Source organism: Triticum aestivum, chromosome 5D (genome assembly GCF_018294505.1).
Source record: "Triticum aestivum cultivar Chinese Spring chromosome 5D, IWGSC CS RefSeq v2.1, whole genome shotgun sequence".
NCBI lineage: Eukaryota > Viridiplantae > Streptophyta > Magnoliopsida > Poales > Poaceae > Triticum > Triticum aestivum.
In genome coordinates, this window is record NC_057808.1 from 475,565,606 (window position 1) to 475,584,882 (window position 19,277).

Sequence of the window (19,277 nt, forward strand, 5' to 3'; positions counted from 1 at the left end):
CGGAAATGAAATGAACGTGTTTCGATTTAAATCATCCGGTTTGCATGAAAATCGTTTAGTTTGCTCAAATTGCAATTGAAATGTGTCAACATGGTCCGCGTTGGAGATGCCCTTACTCTCCATCCTTCAGAATATCCATAAATGCTGCTTTTCGAAATGAAGTTGTGAGTCCAAAATTCTCAGTGGTTATCCTCTCCCCCATATGGTTTTAGAAAAATGTGACCCCAACAAACAAGCATTTTACAACTCGTCGTAAAAGTGGTAGAACTTGATTGTAAAAGCCAGACATATCAACCCGTTAGAGATTAATTACTCTCTTCGTCAAACTCTTATACTTATTAGTTTACGGAGGGAGTAGAATAATTCTTGCTTATAACTGCTTCAAGTGTAGCGACCGCCATTGGTTTCCGTCGTCTTTAAGATTCACGTTTCATCATTGACAAAGAACAACAGTTCCGTCATTTGCTTTTTCTCTCTACCAAAACACCAAGTTGGAAGCTTCAAAAGAAAAAGAAAAAGACACCAAGGTGGAACACGATCAAAATTCAAAAGCAGCATCCCGCTGTCCCGTGGGCACGGCACACTGTTTCCAGCGTTACTAAATTAGATCTCTGGTTTGGCAGTTTGGCAGCAGCAAAAAACAATTTGGCATCGGGGTCATTCCCCGGGCACGAAACGCCAGAAACGGGCAGCCAGCACAGCACCCAACCCCCCTCCCACCACCACCCACCTACCCAAATCCAGCCTTCCTAAAACCCTAAGGCCGCCACACCCGCCGCCGCCGCCGCCGCCGCAATGCAAGCCGCCGCCGCCGTCCACCGGCCGCACCTCCTCGCGGCGTCCCCGCTCGGGGGCCGCGCCAGCCGGCGGCCGTCCACGGTCCGCATGGCGCTCCGCGAGGACGGGCCCTCCGTGGCCATCGTGGGCGCCACCGGCGCGGTGGGGCAGGAGTTCCTGCGCGTCATCACCGCCCGCGACTTCCCCTACCGCAGCCTCCGCCTCCTCGCCAGCGAGCGCTCCGCGGGCAAGCGCATCGACTTCGAGGGACGGGGCTACACCGTCCAGGACCTCGCGGCGCCGGGGGCTTTCGAGGGCATCGACATCGCGCTCTTCAGCGCCGGCGGCGGCGTCAGCCGCGCCCACGCGCCCGCCGCCGTCGCCAGCGGCGCCGTCGTCGTGGATAACAGCTCGGCGTACCGGATGGACCCCGACGTGCCGCTCGTCATCCCCGAGGTCAACCCCGAGGCCATGGCCGACGTCCGGCTCGGGAAAGGGGCTATCGTGGCCAACCCCAACTGTTCCACCATCATCTGCCTCATGGCTGTCACGCCGCTGCATCGCCACGCCAAGGTACCATTGCACAGATGTGGCCTTTTGTTCCCTGCTTTCTAACATTCACACTTGAAACTAATGTTAATAATTTGAAAAAAGGGAATACTCGAGACCAAAGAAAATCAAATTCTGTGATTTGAGTCTTGAAATAAAATACTAGACTCATCTTTGGGATTACACATGCTTCTTCATAGGCAGATTTAATTCCACATATTTCATTACCTTTCTCTTAATTGTGATGTCTTTAAGCTATAGATACCTAATAGTTTTTCTATGAATTATACCAAGCCTGTCAATAGGGATTTTTGCATGATTAGGTATTTTTATTTATGTGTGCTGATCTGCTTCATATGTTAAACATCATTTTTATTGTGAGTCCAGTATTTTGTAATATAATTACCGATATGTGTCATTTAAAATGACCAAATAAATTGGTGGCAATCTTTTCATTGTCAATGTGACAGGTGAAAAGGATGGTTGTCAGCACATACCAAGCAGCAAGTGGTGCTGGTGCTGCAGCCATGGAAGAACTCAAACTTCAAACTCAAGAGGTGGGCTTTTCTCCCTACTATCTATCTTACTCGTGGTGCTAATTCAGTTTAACTACTGACATTGTATACTTTATTTAGGTCTTGGAAGGAAAGCCACCAACCTGCAACATTTTCAGTCAACAGGTTATAACTTCAATACCTTGTGCACATGTTGAGTTGATTTCTTACTGTCATGAGACATGCTTAATGTGTTTTTCCTTCTGCAGTATGCTTTTAATATATTTTCGCATAATGCACCTATTGTTGAAAATGGCTATAATGAGGAAGAGATGAAAATGGTGAAGGAGACCAGAAAAATCTGGGTAAGTGGAAGCTTGATCAATGCCCCATATTTATTTATTTTTGCATTATTCCATCAAACTTTTCTCCTAACTTGACTATTTGGGCAAACAGAAATGGCATACTAACTCTGCTCTGTTTCTAGAATGACAAGGATGTAAGAGTAACCGCGACTTGTATACGGGTTCCTACGATGCGTGCACACGCTGAAAGCGTGAATCTACAGTTTGAAAAGCCACTTGATGAGGTTAGCATACTGTAATTGTGTTATGTATCAGTTAGTATATGGAATTCTTTCCTGAATTATTGCAATCTCAGACCCCGAGTCACTGGGTACAAATATGTTTATTGGCCTAGCATTGTTTTTGGTAAGTAGAATTGTATACTGTAACTTGTCCGTTGTCATTGTTGGGTAGGTCATTTAATTAATTTCATGTTGTGAATATTACAACACTTTTGACACTTAATACAATTTCCATTTCTTGTTCCATGTAAAGAAATAACACACCTTATTAGATGATCCTCTTTTCTTCTTAATGATGTGTTTGTTGTTCAAATTCTGAAACTGTTTGCATATGTTCTTAAAGGACACTGCCAGAGAAATCTTGAGGGCAGCTCCTGGTGTTACCATTAGTGACGACCGTGCTGCCAACCGCTTCCCCACACCACTGGAGGTAATTGGGTAGTTTGATTTTCTGGAGATGGACATCTTTGCACAGGCGATTTCTTTGTTTTTATTCATGCACATTCCACCCATGCGATTCCTTGTGATCTCGAGGACAGTGATTTATTATTTACTAATGATATTCCACCTATGAGATTCCACCGTTTCGCGGAGCTTCACTAGCCTATACTTGTTAGAAAAGTAAAGCAGATTTTCTTTATTCTGATACAACTCTAATTTTCAGGTATCGGACAAAGATGATGTATCAGTTGGTAGGATTCGTCAGGACCTGTCGCAAGATGATAACAGAGGGTATAATCATGTTTAACAGTTACCGCTGTAATCATCTGTTTGTTATGCACCACTTGTACTTAAAATGTTCCTGTATACCGGAACCTAATCAGCTCCTCAATGGCAGGTTGGAGTTATTTGTCTGTGGAGACCAGATACGTAAAGGCGCCGCGCTGAACGCCGTGCAGATTGCTGAAATGCTACTGAAGTGACCGCTTTTCTACCATTGTCTCATGTGCCACATTGCTCTATCCGTTGATGGATTGATGTACTTCTTGTCACTTTCAACCCAGTTTTGGTCGTCGTCTTTTTTGTAATCTGTCAAGAAGTGTAAGACGGGCTTTAGTCATCTGTTGCACACATAAGTGCAGTCAGAAGTTTAGAAAAGGAGGGTTTTCACTTGTTTGGATTTTGCCTTAGGTTGGTCTTCGTTGCAAGTTTGTTGTTTGTTTTTTGAAAGCTGGTCTTCTGTAACTTTACCCCCAAAGCCCTCGAGATAACGAGGCGTCCTGTGGGGATCTATATGAAGGGCAACGTGTGTACCATGCAACAAATCGTTGGGCTAAATGCTGTAACTTTTGAGGTGCAAAACCAAGGTCCGCTGTAACCTTTGCCCCGAAAGCCCTGAGATAAAGAGGCGCCTTGTGAAATCTAAATGAATTGCATTGTGTGCCATATGACAAAGTGTCGGAGCCAAAAGCTTGCACCGAACCTATTGGATGCAAACTGGGGGCTACGATTTCAGTGATTTTGAAGCGGTTTAGATGATGAAGGTGCTAAAATAGCTCTCACATGTGGTTCGATGCATGTGCTTACATGTACCTTGTCTAATTCATGAACAGAAGCCTAGTCAGATCAAAAGTTCTCACCAGGAGCGCCGTGTTACATCAACTAAAACGTACAAGGACCCCAATAGCTGGCGAACGTTCGCCAGCAGGGGATGACATTTGCAAACAATTTGGGTGGCAGTTTTAGTTGTAGAGGAGGGGATGGCATTTGCGAATGATTTGGGTGGCAGTTTTAGTTGTAGAGGTGTGGCAACTTTAGTTGTAGGGGTTGACAGTTTTTATTTTGTGAAGGTACTTTTTCGTGAAACCAGCACTGTTTGATCTCGATCAAATGGCTCTGAAGGGGTTCGCTGGGACTTTACTCCCAGTGAACGTCAGCCTTTTAACATTATACCAAGCATACAAAGGATATTATCACCACTTGACAGTAAAATTTCCAGGGGTTGGCTTTTGTACCGGCAGGAGGACAATTGGGAGCAATCAAAAGCTGGATCCCACATCTTTTCCAGTGCTGACCATGGAAACTTTCACTGCATCAAACTCAGAACACACATCAATTCTTTTCTTTTTTGTGTGTGAAAACAAACGCATTAATTCGACAATCAATTGCAGCGCAGTTTGCTGCTGGCCTGGAATGGACCCAGGGAGGCCTACAACTCTACCAGATATAAACCCTCTGTTGCAAAACTATTGCCTGGTGTAACCTTGGCTCTCCAGGGCAGGAGGTTGGAGGCACATGAGGAAATTTGGGTGCAAGGCAATTTAACCATATAACAATAAAATGTTGGAGCTAAAAACTTTCACTGAGCCCCACCTCGCCTCTGCTTCCAATCCTCATCAAACACAATCAACCATCTGAAGCAACCACCGTACCGGCTGCAACATTTTTAACTGTATAAACAGTGCAAATGCAGAAAAATGTTACGACTACAAACTCAAATCACCATCAGACGAAATGTTCATTGTCCCACGCAAATGAACCCAAACAAAATTTTCATGCATGCCGTCAACCCTTGAACCTAACACTACGGCTGACGTTCGGATTGATGCCAGACATTTCTCCTCCGTATGGACCAGAGGCCTTCTTCACGCCACGCCCTTGACCTCTCCACTTGAGACGCTGCTTCTCACTCTTGACCCTGTATTTCGTCCGTGGGTTCTTGAGCTTCTTGTTTCTGGGGCGAGTCAGCCCTCGGTTCTTCTCGATCTGGCGCGAGATTCCCCTCCTCTTGCCATCTCCTTCACTTTCTTCCTCCAGCGGCTCAGTGATGATAGGGGCGCTCTGTTCTTTGCGCAAGCGCTTTTCGGTCCTCTGCCTTTTGACATCTTTGTAGAATTCATCTTCAGACTCCGATGCTTCATCGTCGCCGTCCTTGTTATCTTCACGCGTATTGGTTCCTACCCGAGCAAGAACACGTAGTTCGTGTTTTCGACGTCTTTCACCAATCTCATCTCGCTTTGGAATGTCATCATCACCAGAAACAGACTTGAACTGATGGCCAGAAGAGGGGGAAAAAAGGTTAGGAATAGCTACAGCCATTATAACAACAAATATAACAACAATGGAAAGACCACAGAAATCGATAGACAAAGCACAAGAACATGTTTAAAGGGTTGATTTAGCTTTGCATATGAGCAATAGTGAACAATTATAAATTCATCAAGTATTTCAGACGATATCTTTGGTAAGACAAGGGTTACAAGGTTTGCGTTCTAAAAACAGCACTTGTATGCACTTGATAGCATAAGTCATTCTATTAACATGACAGATAATATAGCACAAAGGCTCTTGTGGAACAGCAGAGCAGAAAGACTACAAACTCTAACAAAGCAGCAAGATTCAAGCATGACCCAACATTTTGACCCAGAAAATGACCAGCATTGTTGGCTAGTTCATATTTATCAAAACAAATGTTGATAGGAATGCGGAAATGTGATGCCAAGGTTTTTAAAGTTGGAACGCAATCATAGCTAGTGTCCCTTAGTGTAGCACAATTCATTATTGATATGTTTTACCAAAAATGGTACTCATTCCAATAATTACCATGTCCTATTATACTATCAAAATATCAATTCCCTTTTGCAGAGTAAAAATCCTACTGCACCCGAGAAATCTTGGGATCAAAATTTAAAACAAACCAGCAACTCCAAAATCATTTAATAATCCTCAAAATTCACGAACATTCTGGATACAATGATAATTCAAATAATGTATAGTACTCCCTCCGTTCCAAAATAGATGATCCAACTTTATACTATACAAAGTTGAGTCATCTATTTTGGAACGGAGGGAGTATGTGCTGGCTGATAATATCTGTAACATGGCAGGGTATAAGGATGTAGTTTCAGTTCAGTTAAGGTTCTACTCCCTCTGTCTCATAATACAAGACGTTATTACATCCAATATACTCACACATTGGATGTAATAACGTCTTATATTATGGGACGGAGGGAGTATCAAATTACCATAAGTAACAGCACGTAGGCAGAAAATCAGCCCACTGTTGGCAAAAAAGATGAATACACCATTTGAGATCAATACTTGGCTACTTCAAAGAACTTCTAAAAAACTGTGTGCCCTGATGAAAAAAACAACTTGAAAAGGAGAAAGTAGACCAGAAGACTGCAGGTTTTGTTATCTCAGTGAGACTTCAGATTTAGCAAGATTGTAGGTTTCTATCAAATTACCCCCTTGCAGAAAAAAAGTTTTTTTTTTGAACAATCTTGCAGAAGAAATGTGACAAAAGGAAAGTGGCAATGTTAAAAAAATCGTAGGTTACCAACTAAAAATGTAACAGATATCAACTTGGTTGAGATCAGAATGACTCTCTAATGTAGTGTTCAACTGAATACTAGCAAGAATATACAGCAAGAAACATATGATCATTGAAATTCGGTCCTACATGACAGTATGTGTACTTGCCTGTGTAGTTTTGCAGTTATGAACTTGTACTTTGCACCATATGCATAAAAGACAATAGTCAATTAAGCGCAGTTTGGATCATTATCACAAGATATTCAGATTTCGCGCAAGCTAGTTATGAAGGTACCCAGCAAAAATAAGAAACCTGCATGAAAATACCCCATACCTTGTTTCTATTTGAGCCAGTGGCATTCACCAGGAGCTTCCAGGTTTGATCACTCAACTAAATTTCTGCACTTCATCATCAAAGTCATCCAATGTCTGCAGTTTTTTCCTATTATTGGTTGCCCTGGTTTTTGACAACTTTGGCTTCAACCCTTTTTCCTTCAACCCCTTCTCAGCCCTTTTTCCTTCATCCTTGCTCTTCCTTTTGGCAATTTCATGGTGCCCATTAGAAGGCCCATTCTTTGTCAATTTGCCTACTTCAGCACCCTGTTTTACTCTGTCCAGAACCAGTAAGTTGCTAGATTTTCCCTCCTCATCATCGTCGTCTAATCCGAAATCTTTCATTGACAGCTTACTATCCTTCTCTGCTTGTATCCTCCTTGTCTCTTCACAGTCAAGATCATCAGCATCATGCTCATCGCCATCATAGTATAATGTATTTCCGCTACCCCAATCAAATTCATCCGAACTATCATCACCGGTAAAAATTTGTTGGATTGCCTTGTGCGCTCTCTTGATTTTTGCCACATATTTTTTGCCCCATACCTCATAATTATCTGCGTCCGTGTCGCCGTCCTTACCTCCTTCGCTGTCATCACTTCCATCGCCGTCCTTGCCTTCTTCGCCATCATCAGTTTCATGGCCGGAAACACCCTCGAGATCGTTGACAGGCTGCACCGGATCCTCCTCCTCTGGGTCCCTCGAGTCGTCGGCGTTGAGGGGGGTGGCGTCCCGCTGCTTGGGGAAGGCGTCAATCTCGTCGTCGTCAGAGTCGGACACCGCCGCCGCCTTGCTGGATCGCTTGGACTGCTGCGGCCGTGTCGACCTCAGCCTCTTCCCCATGTCGGGTGGCGGCAGGTGTATCGAGGACTCGGGGTGGGGGAAGCGTTGCGAGGAGGCGGAGAGGCTGGTTCAGGGTTAGGGTATCTCTAGCCCATCCCAATAGTGAAATATATGGATTTTAGTTTTTTTTTTGGGGGGGAGAATTAGCGCCTCATTTCATTTAGTTTTCTGATAAAAAAATAGCTTCACCACCGCCACCCCGAGGCCCTCCTCGGTCGCCGAACCCTTCCTTCTTCCTCGGGCATCACCGTCGGCCCCGACACTGACCCCGTCATCCATCCTTGAGCACCACCGTCGTCCCCATCGCCAACCCCCTCCTCCGTCGTCAAGCACCGCCATCGCCCCCATCGTTGCTCGATGCTGCCATGGCACGTTGTCGCATGACTTGGTATGCGCAACTCATACCGGGGTGGCGCACCCAAATCATGAAGAAGCAACACACCAGCGAGGCTCGATGAGCAAGGATCATTGCGGTTGGCCTTCCTTCGAGCTCGGATAAGATGTAGCCTATTTTTGATTGGGCCAAGGCTTTGAACCCCGAGTTAGTTGCCTGCATTGATGATGAGGTGGTCTCATACATGGCTTTTGGTTGGCAACACTTAAGGGTTAAGGGTGTGATGATGCAATTACTCGATGTTTGGTTGCTCATGACCTAATGTTGGCCCTTCTTGGTAGTGGTGACCTTATCAGAAACTACACTACCGGCGGTAGCAATTTAACATCATTTCAATCCTAACCACTAAATAAATGACAATTTGTCTTAATAGATCTAGCTACTAACGAATATCAGTACCAAATTAACAGTCATATGGGTCAATGGGGCGGGGGGGGGGGGGGGGGATGGTTCATCAATGCCGATCAAGGGGGAAGATCAACATTCTCCTCCTCCTCCTCCTTCTCTTCTTCTTTAGATCCTTTTGTTGTCTCTATTAGCCCACGTTGCCTCAACCCACTCTAATATTTTGCTCTTCCAAGCTTCGTTATCATGTGCCTTCATACCATGGCTGAAGTCAATAACATTAGCCATCGCATCATCTTCATCTGGCACATAATCATCATGACCCCTCTCTAAGATCCAGTTATGAAGAATGCAACATGAAAAAATAAGCTTAATTTAGGTGGGAAAAATGGTTGAATGACTTCTGATCAAGAATCTTAGCTATATTATTCAAAGCACCAAATTCCCTCTCAACTATAACTCTAAGGCTAGAGTCTGAGATTGAATAGTTCGCTAATAGTATTAGATAGTTCCTTGTAGAGAATTCATTAAGATGATACCTGGTTTCCTTCAAGATTGGAAGAACCACATGTCCACATGCATATCCAATATCTCCTTGGTAGAAATTACCACCTGGGATATTGATCCCATCAGATCGAGCCATGCTGTCAGCAATAATGTTTGCATCATGGGATGGTCATTCCCAACCAACTAACACATATGTGGAGTGAGATCAAAATCAACATCAGCAAGCACACTCTGGCTTGTGTAGTGATTTCTACCCCTGTACGAAGTAGTATGTGACCTCAGCACTATAGCAGTCACATGAGTATAATCAATTGCTCAAATGTAATAATGTGATGGCATGAATAGACTATTATGGTTCACAACAATACAATCATGCCATGGCATGAACTAACAATTAGTACTGATCACCTTGAAATATGGATACTAGTGATATCTCACTCACATCTTCGAAGGGGTTTTACTAGTAGGTACTTTGATCATCTCACCTCTGAGCTCTCCAAACGCGTGCAAGACTTGCTTGAAATACCAGGGAATTGTCTCATAGAATCTTTTGTGTTGTGAATCAACCTAAACCTCTAGTTATGATTCACAACATGAAAGGGCATTGCTACTTGTTCTTCCACATAGGCGTGGATACTATCTTTTAGCAACCCCCTCTTCCTAAACGGCTCCGTAAGCGTGACAAAGGGGGTACTTCTTACTTGAAGCATGTTCACAGCCTCTACATCGCAGTGGCGTACCTGGCGGGTGTGCCACGACACACCATAATTTTGGGACATATTTTTTACCATGTAAAAACTAGCTGACTTTCAAGGCCCATCCAAGCCAATTGAAATAGATCTTACTTTTTTTAAAGTGTGTGCACCCTACATTTTATTTCTAGGTCCGTTAGTGCTGCATCGTTACTTTTATAGCTGTAGTTTTATTCATCATCCTCACCCTATCTCGGACTAAAATTGGATCATAGTTGATCACATGTTGACGAACCACTCTCGTGTGTACCAACATTATTCAACTCTGAATCACAATTATGAGTGCAGATGCTTGAACTAGTAGATTCATCCGTTCGAATATTGTAGTAAGTAACGGCAAAATTGATCCTACACCTTACCTAACGACCAAACAATGGAAGGATGAAAGATGGTTGTATGGTGCTTATCTCCATAGGAGACGACGAGGACGAGATGGAGACATCAATGAAGGGACGAGCAGCTGACGAAGGGCAACATGTCCCAATGCTAGAGATCTTAGTCCACACTACCGTCGTTTCCAAGAACCAAGGTTGAGTTTGTCCTCTAGCTAGAGGTGAACGAATAAAAGAGGGTGAGACAACATATTTCACGCCATGTAACGGGTAGAAATTTTCTTCTCCCGCCAACTCCATGCGTGTTCCCTGCGTATGTTCGTCGTTTCCATCTTGCACTCTAGGATACGAGGTGTATAAATCGGCACCTCACGTGAGCAACCAAACGATCTATTTTTGTATCCACTTACATGTTTGAAGTTCGTGCGGGCAACCAAACACGCCCTACATTTGTGTAGTGCATCAGCGGCAAATGTTGGGAGGTCAAAAGTTTTCACTTGGTGGAGCAGGTCACCTGGTTTCAAAATCTGAACAGACCAGCCAAGCTCAGATTTCATCCTTCCAGGCATGCATTGATCGTGCTGCCATCTCCGTGAATTTTCAATCACCCAGGATGAAAAACAGCAACAACACTGGTCAGTAAAAATTGTGTTAGGAACAGGGTGGCTTCTGTACCCGGACGAGGACAAACAACCGACACTGGATCCCACGCCTTTCCCATCCGAGCTTCACTCCGGTGCCGGCCACGGGAACTCGCACCGCAACAGGCCGAGCAAAGCCATCAACTCCGCCATTGATTGTAGCACAGTTTCAGTCCAATGACTCAGCGAGGGCGGTGGACGAAATAAATCAATCCCCTGACGCGTCACATTCAGTTCGTACTACCGCTTTCAGGAGAGGAGTAACTGACAGGGAGCGCAGCAAGGCCCCATCCCATCGCGCCCGCTGTCTTGCACCGACGCGCATCCATCGCGTGCCCCTTTCATGCTCCCTCCCTGAAACTATGCTCACACACAACACACCACTCTTGCTCGCAAATATTCTTGGCTGTAATTCTACCCATAGAAAACAGAAACAGAACAAGGAAATTACTGGACAAACTTTACTGATGCATGATGGTTCATTATTACAGCACAGCGGCATTTTTACCGGCATAGCAGCAGGCCAGCATCATGCATTATCAACACATAGTAGGATCATGCACCAGACGCTCCAGATCATGATTTACACGCATATAATATATAGTGGTGATCCGCGAGACAGTACGACATGATAGATAGGGATGCATCCAGTTCAGGCATATGGTGTGTAGACGCCATGGGCGGCGGAGGATGCCTGGAGGGCGGTGGTGGATGTGGATCATGGGCACTTGGGCCTCTTGCGCGCGCCGTGGCCGGTGGTCTTGTCGCGGTAGCAGGGGCATTCGTCCTTGTTGCCGGCGGTCCCCGACGGCACGCAGTTGCACTCGGCGCAGCATATCCCGCAGTACTTGAGGCAGTCGTCGTGCCGCCCCGCCTTGGAGCACCTCACCCCGCACTTGCCGTCGCAGAACGCTGAGCAAAAGCACATCCACCAGTCACCACGGTTAACATCAACACATACACAGGGAACGACCAAAGAACTTCAGCACAATGGCGATACACAATACAACATCAATCCATCACTTGACTAACCTGATCCAGCCATGGCGGCACGCAGAGACGAGGATGCCAAGAGGAGGAAGAGGAGGAGAGCCACAGTGCTGGCGGTGGGGCGAAGCTTCATTGTGGTGTGCTCAGGATGTGCTTGAGGTTCTTGGCTCTGGCAGAGCGCTGCTGCCTGCTGGTTGGTGTGAGCTTGAGGGTAGGGAGCTGGAGGAGTGAGTTGGTACCAGTGTCTTGGGGCATTTGGGGCTATTTATAGGGCCCAAAAGCTTGACAGATCTTGAAATGGTCACAACTATTTTGGACCGTTCATAATTTTTAATCCAAGGGTCAAGACTAACGCCAGGAGAGGTAATAGTTTACGCACACCTCAAGAAAAGGGAAATGGTAAAAACAGTACTAGCATATATTATTAGAGCGTCTGAGGGAAAGGAAACTGTTGCATTTCTAATTTATGTGATTAAAACGGAGAAGAAGGAACTTATTGCGTGCCTAACTTACTCCTATGTGATTAAAGCCATTAAATACCACAGTTTACGTGAAAAATGAGAATAACATGACATGAGATTAATTTGGAATAATTTCGGTCTTTCTATAACGTACTAGTAATAGTTTAAAAAAGGAACACTTCTATGGTTAATTAAGTAAAATGACGAACACCATAGAACAAACGAGACAACCATCATAGAGATTAGCATGGTTAAGTAAAATGACGAACTTCATAAAACAGAAGGAACATGGTTAAGCAGAACAACATGACACGAGATTAATTATTTTTTGCTGCCGGTGACACGGGATTAAACTGGATGAGAGATTCGGGAGAAGAGATATTTTTTCCATGATTTTCTCTTCTGCCGATTTGGTGAGAGATTTCAGATTTGGGAGAAGTGTTTTCTCATCAGCCCGATGTAAGAGGTGACCGGTTGCAGCCTTCTTAATTTACACATGCTAATTTCTTGACCCACCATTTGATAAAATTAACGCTTCAGATCTACTCTTACCTCTTACATCTCCTTGAGGTACGTTCTTAGAATTCAGAATTAGGGTTTAGAGTTTAGGTTTCAGTGAGCTCACTTATTTGCTCTTCTTTTCGCTGAAATACTGAAAGAAAACCCACTGTTTTTGCTCATTTATTTATTAATGGCCTGTGTGGTGAACTGGTGTCAGTGGCACACACAGATTACTTAGGGCAACTGCACCGTACGACCCCAAACAGACGTCTGTTTTGTTCGGATTTTATTCGTTTGGGTGGCAATGGGGCAGCGGCCGTTCGAATTTCTAGATGCACCGGCCGTGCGCCCAACGCGCGGCCGCATCTTGGCCGCAACTCGTGTGCATACATTTTTCGGCGCATTTCTTATTATTTTCATCAGCGATTTTTTTGATACATTGGAGTACATTCACCAAATCTTGACTAGAATAGTAAGACTAAGAAAAACAAGAACCATAAGAAGACATTTTAAAAGATATCTAACCATAACTTTTGCCGCAAGCTGGATTAGTATCTTCTTGATGCCTTCATTGTTGATCCGCGGATTCTCGATCTTACATTCTTCTTTCTTCTTCGAGTCTAAAGAAGGAGACGTTGCTTCTTCGCATCTAGTCTCATCTCTAGCCTCTATTCTAGCAACAAGTGCACGGACATTTATCAAATTTTGTTCTATCAATAGATCGATGTATTCTTCTTCCCAATATCAAAACTTGCGTGCTTCCTACACAATAAAAAATTGAGTATAAGCAAAATGCGCCGAATCCGGGAGCACAACCGAAGCTAAACTAGCACATACCTCATCATTTTTGCACTTGACGAACACCCATCTGGGATGTTCCGGCGTTGTAGACACGCGGCGCACGACCTTTCATGGACAGTAAGTCGTCGCACTTTATGAGCGGCAGCGATGCGCCGACGAGCCTTTGGGCTAGCACCGAGCCCGGACGACGGCCGTTGGTGTATTTGTTGGCGAACCGGTGACGGGGTAGATCCGAGCGGCTAGAGACGGAGTCAATACCTGCATGCGGCATGAGGGCGTTGCCGAGGCTGTGCGGTCCGGTACCCAGCCAGTCCATGGTGCGGCGCGGCCTCCGGCAGCTGGGTGAGCTCAAATCCGGCCGGATCCGCTCCAAATCCGGCCGCCGGATATGCTGAAATCAGGCGGCCGGGGTTGGACAACTTGGGGTGTCGAGAAAACGGGGCTGCGACTAGTGTAGGGGGCGAGCGCGCGACCGAGCTGGACAGCGACACGACCGAGAAAAATGGCGGCGGTGGCGGCTAGGGACGAGAGGGGAGTGGGGCGGCGGTGCAACTGGAGTGAGGGGAGAGGAATAGAAAAAGGGACGCATGCGTACCCGACGGGCGGGCCAAGGGAGAAACATGGGCACGCGCGTGTCAGTTTGGCCGCAAACGCGGCCCAAAATTGAACCGGGAATGAGTCCAAGAAAAAACGAAAACCGATATTGGTCCATTTGCTCTCACGTGTTGGGCCGTCTATTCTGTTTGTTTACCCCAAACGGACACAGTCAGATCGTTTGGTTCGTGTGTGTTGGAGTTGCCCTTGCAACTTAAAAGAGACGAGGGACATGGCGAATTGGTGATGTGTTGATGGGCTGTGAGCTAGCTGTAACCCAAAATGCAGACCTTTTTCTTACAAACGGTCGTCAACTCTCATCATGCTTAGATCGAGCAGTGGGCTGTTTCAGTGAGATTTACTTTACTTAACTCTCTTCCCTTTACGTGTTTGTTAGAGCATCTCCAGCCTTTTGCCCTCTCAGGAGGCATTTTTTCGCCCCTTGGGGGGCTGCCGGCGAAAAATTTGATCTGGGGGGCGAAAATTTTCCACTCGTTGCATCCCCACGAGCGGTGTTGGACTCCCACGAACAGAGCGGCATTTCGTCGAGCATCTTGCCCGCGGCGGCGTCGACTACCTCCTCGTCGCGCAGCTAGAGCAGGTCGCGCCCGTCTTGGCCTCGACCTTGACCTTGAGCCCCTTGGCCGCGAGCAGGTCGAGGCGCACGTCGTAGGCGCCGGTCGTCTTCTCCGCCGCCGGAGACGCGCTGCTCGAGCTCGGCGCGCCCGTGCTCCTCATGGGCGGCCTCGACGGCGCCCCCGTGCTCCTCGTGCGCGGCCTCGACTGCGCCCCCGTGCTCCTCGTGCGCGGCCTCGACGGCGCCCCCGTGCTCCCGTTCTGCGTGGCCCGCGCCCTCCCTGCCCCGCCGTCGCGTTCGACGCCACCGAGAAGACCTGGGCGCGGTGCTGTGGCGCCCCAGACCATGGTGCCGAGCACGCCCGTCCGGCTGCTGTTGCCTGTGCATGCCCGACCGCGCAGAGGCGGGCGCGGGCGCGGGCCGTCCCGGCCACACCCCGGCGAGCGCGGGCGAGCTCCGCCCCGGCCACACCCCGGCGGGCGCGGGCGAGCTCCGCCCCGGCCACGCAGAGGCGGGCACGGGCGCGGGCCGCCCCGGCCACACCTCGGCTGGCGCTGGCGAGCTCCGCCCCGGCCACGCAGAGGCGGGCACGGGCGAGCTCCGCCCCGGCCACGCAGAGGCGGGCACGGGCGCGGGCCGCCCCGGCCACACCCCGGCTGGCGCTGGCGAGCTCTGCCCCGGCCACGCAGAGGCGGGCGCGGGCGAGCTCCGCCCCGGCGGGCGCGGGCAAGCTCCGCCCCGGCCACGCGGGGCGGGTGCGAGCTCCGGCCACGGCTCTTCCCCGTGCAGCTCGTTGTGGAGCGTCCTCTCCCGACCCCTATGCGGCGGGTAGGCAGAAGGAAAGGGAAAAGAGAGGAGAGAGAGGGGGGTGGGTGGCTGACGTGGGCCAATTAGATTGGTTAAGCAAAAGCGCCGGTGTCCCCAGGTGCCCCCCGATGGCCTGGGTGTGGGTTGGGCGCGCCGGCTGTATTTTTTGTCTAAACCGGCGAAAAGTGAGGTCCTGGGGGGTCCGAGTGGGGCGATTTTTGCCCGCCGGCGCCCAAAAAGTGGCTTGGGGGGGGGGGGGCTTCTTGGGGGCGCTAGTGGAGATGCTCTTAGCAGCTCGCTAGTCTAGGTGCTCTGCCCACAGCAAACGTTGTCATCCTCGGCACTACGACATGCCATCACGCAGCACGCATGTCCGGCAGGTTAGTTCGCCGGAGCACGCTAGCCACACCGCTGCCTTCCGCGTCGGCGCCTTCTGTTGTACTAGACCGGAGGCGCCGGCCAGTGTGCCCTGCCTGCCGTCACAGGCCGGCCGGTAAACAACCACCAATCCACCACACAGATACACAGGCAGATGGATGCACAGGCGGCAACCGCTAAGGGCATCTTCAACCGTAACGGTTCGTTTGGCGGTTCAAACACATTTTTCTCGCATCCGGAGACAAACTAAGGAGACTTTATGAACGTTCGGATCGCTGCTATGTCCGTATCTGACTAAGCCACAAAAACCTTCTCCCTCGTCCGCACCCTATCTCATCCGGCGTTGGTTATCGCTGCTATAGAACGTCAGCAATGCATTCATGTCAGTCCAGAGTGGGCGTGATCGCTCACAAGAACCGGCATTGAAGCAGCGCCGGCCTAGAGCGTTGTCCGTGCCGCTTCCGGATGCACGTGACGTCTCTTCAAATTCAAATGACACCAGTTCGTCCATCTTTCTCCATTAAAGGTAGGCGATTGCAGAGGAACCTACTCTGGCATCACCTGACCATCCCTCTGCCGCCCATCATTAAGGACCATACCGCCTACCTTGCCATCCGTCGGCTATTTAAACCCCAGGCCGGCAACACGGCCGCATCCATCCACCATCGGGGCCCCTCTCTATCTCCTCTCCGCACCACACCCACCATGGCCTCCTCGAGCTCTAAAGCTTTGTGACACGGCCTCTCGTCCGACCAAGAAGGAGCTCGCTGCCATTGTTGCCGGCTCGTAGGCCGCCAGGCGCTCAGGCTCATCAGAGGCCGGCGTTGTGGACGCACCAATTGCAGAGGCAGCTGATGATGAGCCGGCGCCACTGTTTGCGCCGACCAATGCCGGCATCACTATGGGTCGTGCCCACTACACAAACATGATGTTGGAGGAGCGAGAGGCCGCGTTTCGGCAGGTGGAGGCTGACCAAGCCTACAACCTCCGCCTCCTCGATGAGCACCGGCAGAGAGGAGCTACTGGTCGTCGACATTGGCATCACGACAGACCTTGACGAGCAGGAGGCGCGGCTCGAGTCCTACTGCTCCACCGCAACATCTGTCGCAACAACTGGCGCTACTGCCAGCAGGCAAATTTGGAGGCCACCTACAAAGAGATCGACGAGGCAGCCGATGAGGTTGATGGGCCCAACTCTGACGACGGCAATGAGGTTGGCAGCTCCGCTACGGGCGTGGCACGACACCACGACGACGACGTCGGCACGTCTGTGGCCCTGCCGGCAACGAGGAAGAATGGTGCGTGGTAGGTCGCTGGCGCTCGGGTCCCAAGAAAGCCACCGCTCCTTCCCTCCTGCTGAAGTAAGCTTGGCGGCTTGATCATTGTCGGCCGATTAGCTGCTCAGGCTGCAGAGGCGTATCTGGAGATTGCGAAGGCGGGAGCTGGAGCTTCACTTTGCGGGGCTCACGGCTGGACGTAGGGAGCGGGCGCCGGCGGTCATTTGATTAGGTTTAGAGTAGGGTTTAGTTAAAATTTGTCCAAAATATAATGAATTTCGTTCGGCTTATATGAAAATCAGCCGGTTTGGATGAATTTCATTCAGTTATTTTAAACCTTGTAAAAATATACAGATAACATTAGATGGCCGTCTCCTGCATTCATGTTCACAGACTGGTCCCCTGATCCACGGACAGATGCAATGTCCGTTTTGCAGGTCATCTTTGGAGATGCCGTAATAAAGCGTAGATAATGGCTCCGGTGCGTACAAGTAAAAGAAGTTACCGAAAGGAGCATGCCATCCTTGCAAGGCAAGTAGGCACCTATAGCATGGGTTCACTCATTTGTCACCTGTTGGCTGTTAAGCACTGGAGCCATGCAGCTTGTAAGGCCAACTCCAACCGGCCGTCTCAAACGGACACTACTTATTTGTTCGGGATATGTAACTTCCGAACGTTCGGATCTTGGGAATAGATCCGAACCACTATTTTCCTGCACGATCAGCATCGAGAAACTCCCGCGATATTTCTCCCCCACCGATCGGTAACTGCGTAATTTTTTCCCGATCGAAACGCTCCCCCGCTTTTTTTTCATGCTGATCACTGCTCGATCGCTAAATTTCTTTTTTGTCACTTGAAACACTCCCTCCGCTGTTTTTTTCTCGTGCTCAGCATAAAAGGAGTAAAAAATTATTGTGCCCTTCATGGATCGAACCCAGGTTTGCTGGGTTATGAATGATTCCAATGACCAACTCACCTAATATCATTTTCTTGTCTTATAAATGGAAAATTTCTATTTGACCTTCTTTGAACCCCGTTGCAGCAAAAGAAAAGTTGCTCCTTTATGGTTTGTTGGCCTTCGTTAGTACATCATTTCGTACTGGACTATAAGTTGTGGAATTAGGCATACATACAATTTTTTTTGGTTAACTTTGATCTAAGGGAAAACAACCTGTTGAAAATATACCCGATAGTTTGTATGTAAATGGCATGGTAATTTGCGCATAACGGAGCTGATAACTATTTGCACAAACACCATGGCAACTTTTGATTCAGAGGGGAAAAAGTTATTGGAAACATCCCCTGGTAACTTTTGTCTGATGGTATGGTAATATACACATCATGGACCTGATAACTTACGTACAAATGCCGCGATAAGCTTGACCCCCAGGGGGAGTTGTTGAAAATATACCCCCGATAACTATTGTGTAATAGCATGGTAATATAGGCACAACAAGGTTGATAACTCATGCACAAACAGAGTGACAGCTTTTTGTCTGAGAAGAAAGTTGTTGAAAAACATAGCGTCGGTAACTTCTATCCAAATAGTATGGTAATATTTGCACCGTGTACGTGATAACTTATGTACAAACATCCCTGATAATTTTTGTGTAAATAGCATGATATGTATCGCACCGCAGCGCTGATAACTCAAGTACAAACATCGCGATAACTTTTTCACCCAGGAAAAAAGTTGTCGAAAAATGTGCCTCCGGTAACTTCTTTGTAATTCCTATGATAATATACACATAGTTGAACTGATAACTCGCGTACAAACACCGTGATAACTTTTCACCTAGGGATTTTTTTGTTGAAAAACATGCCCCCGGTAACTTCTGTGCAACTATCATGGTAATATATGCACCGTAGACATGATAACTTCGGTTAAAAATGCGGTAATTTTAACCCATGGAAAAAAGTTTTTAAAAACATAGCTCCGGTAATTTATGTGCAAATAACATGGTAATATATGCACCTCAAACTTGATAATTTGTGTACAAACAATGCGGTAGCTTTTTTAGCCATAGGAAAAAGAATTTGTTGAAAAACATATTGCCGGCAACTTACGTGTAAATAACATGGTA

At 47.7% G+C, this 19,277-nt stretch overlaps 4 protein-coding genes across 4 annotated transcripts; 1 reads left to right on the forward strand and 3 right to left on the reverse strand.

Annotated features, from left to right (window-relative positions):
• The first annotated feature begins 701 nt into the window (after window positions 1–701).
• Window positions 702–3,738, forward strand: LOC123122915 (aspartate-semialdehyde dehydrogenase). Its single transcript, XM_044543293.1, has 8 exons — window positions 702–1,350; window positions 1,797–1,883; window positions 1,962–2,006; window positions 2,090–2,185; window positions 2,308–2,409; window positions 2,750–2,836; window positions 3,071–3,138; window positions 3,245–3,738. Exons 1-8 carry the CDS (start codon window positions 796–798, stop codon window positions 3,327–3,329), a joined length of 1,125 nt encoding a protein of 374 aa, XP_044399228.1. The 5' UTR covers window positions 702–795; the 3' UTR covers window positions 3,330–3,738.
• Window positions 3,739–4,694: 956 nt separating this feature from the next.
• On the reverse strand, window positions 4,695–6,975 carry LOC123125581 (something about silencing protein 10-like). Its single transcript, XM_044546057.1, has one exon. The coding sequence runs from the start codon at window positions 5,443–5,445 to the stop codon at window positions 4,912–4,914; it is 534 nt and encodes a 177-aa protein (XP_044401992.1). The 5' UTR covers window positions 5,446–6,975; the 3' UTR covers window positions 4,695–4,911.
• Window positions 5,237–7,899, reverse strand: LOC123125580 (transcription initiation factor TFIID subunit 11). The gene is made up of 2 exons (XM_044546056.1): window positions 6,995–7,899; window positions 5,237–5,397 (listed from the first exon to the last, which is right to left on the reverse strand). The coding sequence occupies exon 1, from the start codon at window positions 7,834–7,836 to the stop codon at window positions 7,048–7,050; it is 789 nt and encodes a 262-aa protein (XP_044401991.1). The 5' UTR covers window positions 7,837–7,899; the 3' UTR covers window positions 5,237–5,397; window positions 6,995–7,047.
• A 3,344-nt stretch (window positions 7,900–11,243) lies between these two features.
• On the reverse strand, window positions 11,244–12,035 carry LOC123122916 (peamaclein). Its single transcript, XM_044543294.1, has 2 exons — window positions 11,840–12,035; window positions 11,244–11,719 (listed from the first exon to the last, which is right to left on the reverse strand). Exons 1-2 carry the CDS (start codon window positions 11,928–11,930, stop codon window positions 11,526–11,528), a joined length of 285 nt encoding a protein of 94 aa, XP_044399229.1. The 5' UTR covers window positions 11,931–12,035; the 3' UTR covers window positions 11,244–11,525.
• Between the last annotated feature and the right edge of the window lie 7,242 nt (window positions 12,036–19,277).

Coding starts and splice junctions, on each gene's coding strand:
- LOC123122915 (XM_044543293.1), top strand. CDS start 796: ATGCAAGCCGCCGCCGCCGTCCACCGGCCGCACCTCCTCGCGGCGTCC. Junction 1,351..1,796: donor CGCTGCATCGCCACGCCAAG/GTACCATTGCAC, acceptor TCAATGTGACAG/GTGAAAAGGATGGTTGTCAG. Junction 2,007..2,089: donor GCAACATTTTCAGTCAACAG/GTTATAACTTCA, acceptor TTCCTTCTGCAG/TATGCTTTTAATATATTTTC.
- LOC123125581 (XM_044546057.1), bottom strand. CDS start 5,445: ATGGCTGTAGCTATTCCTAACCTTTTTTCCCCCTCTTCTGGCCATCAG.
- LOC123125580 (XM_044546056.1), bottom strand. CDS start 7,836: ATGGGGAAGAGGCTGAGGTCGACACGGCCGCAGCAGTCCAAGCGATCC.
- LOC123122916 (XM_044543294.1), bottom strand. CDS start 11,930: ATGAAGCTTCGCCCCACCGCCAGCACTGTGGCTCTCCTCCTCTTCCTC. Junction 11,720..11,839: donor TGCCGCCATGGCTGGATCAG/GTTAGTCAAGTG, acceptor GCTTTTGCTCAG/CGTTCTGCGACGGCAAGTGC.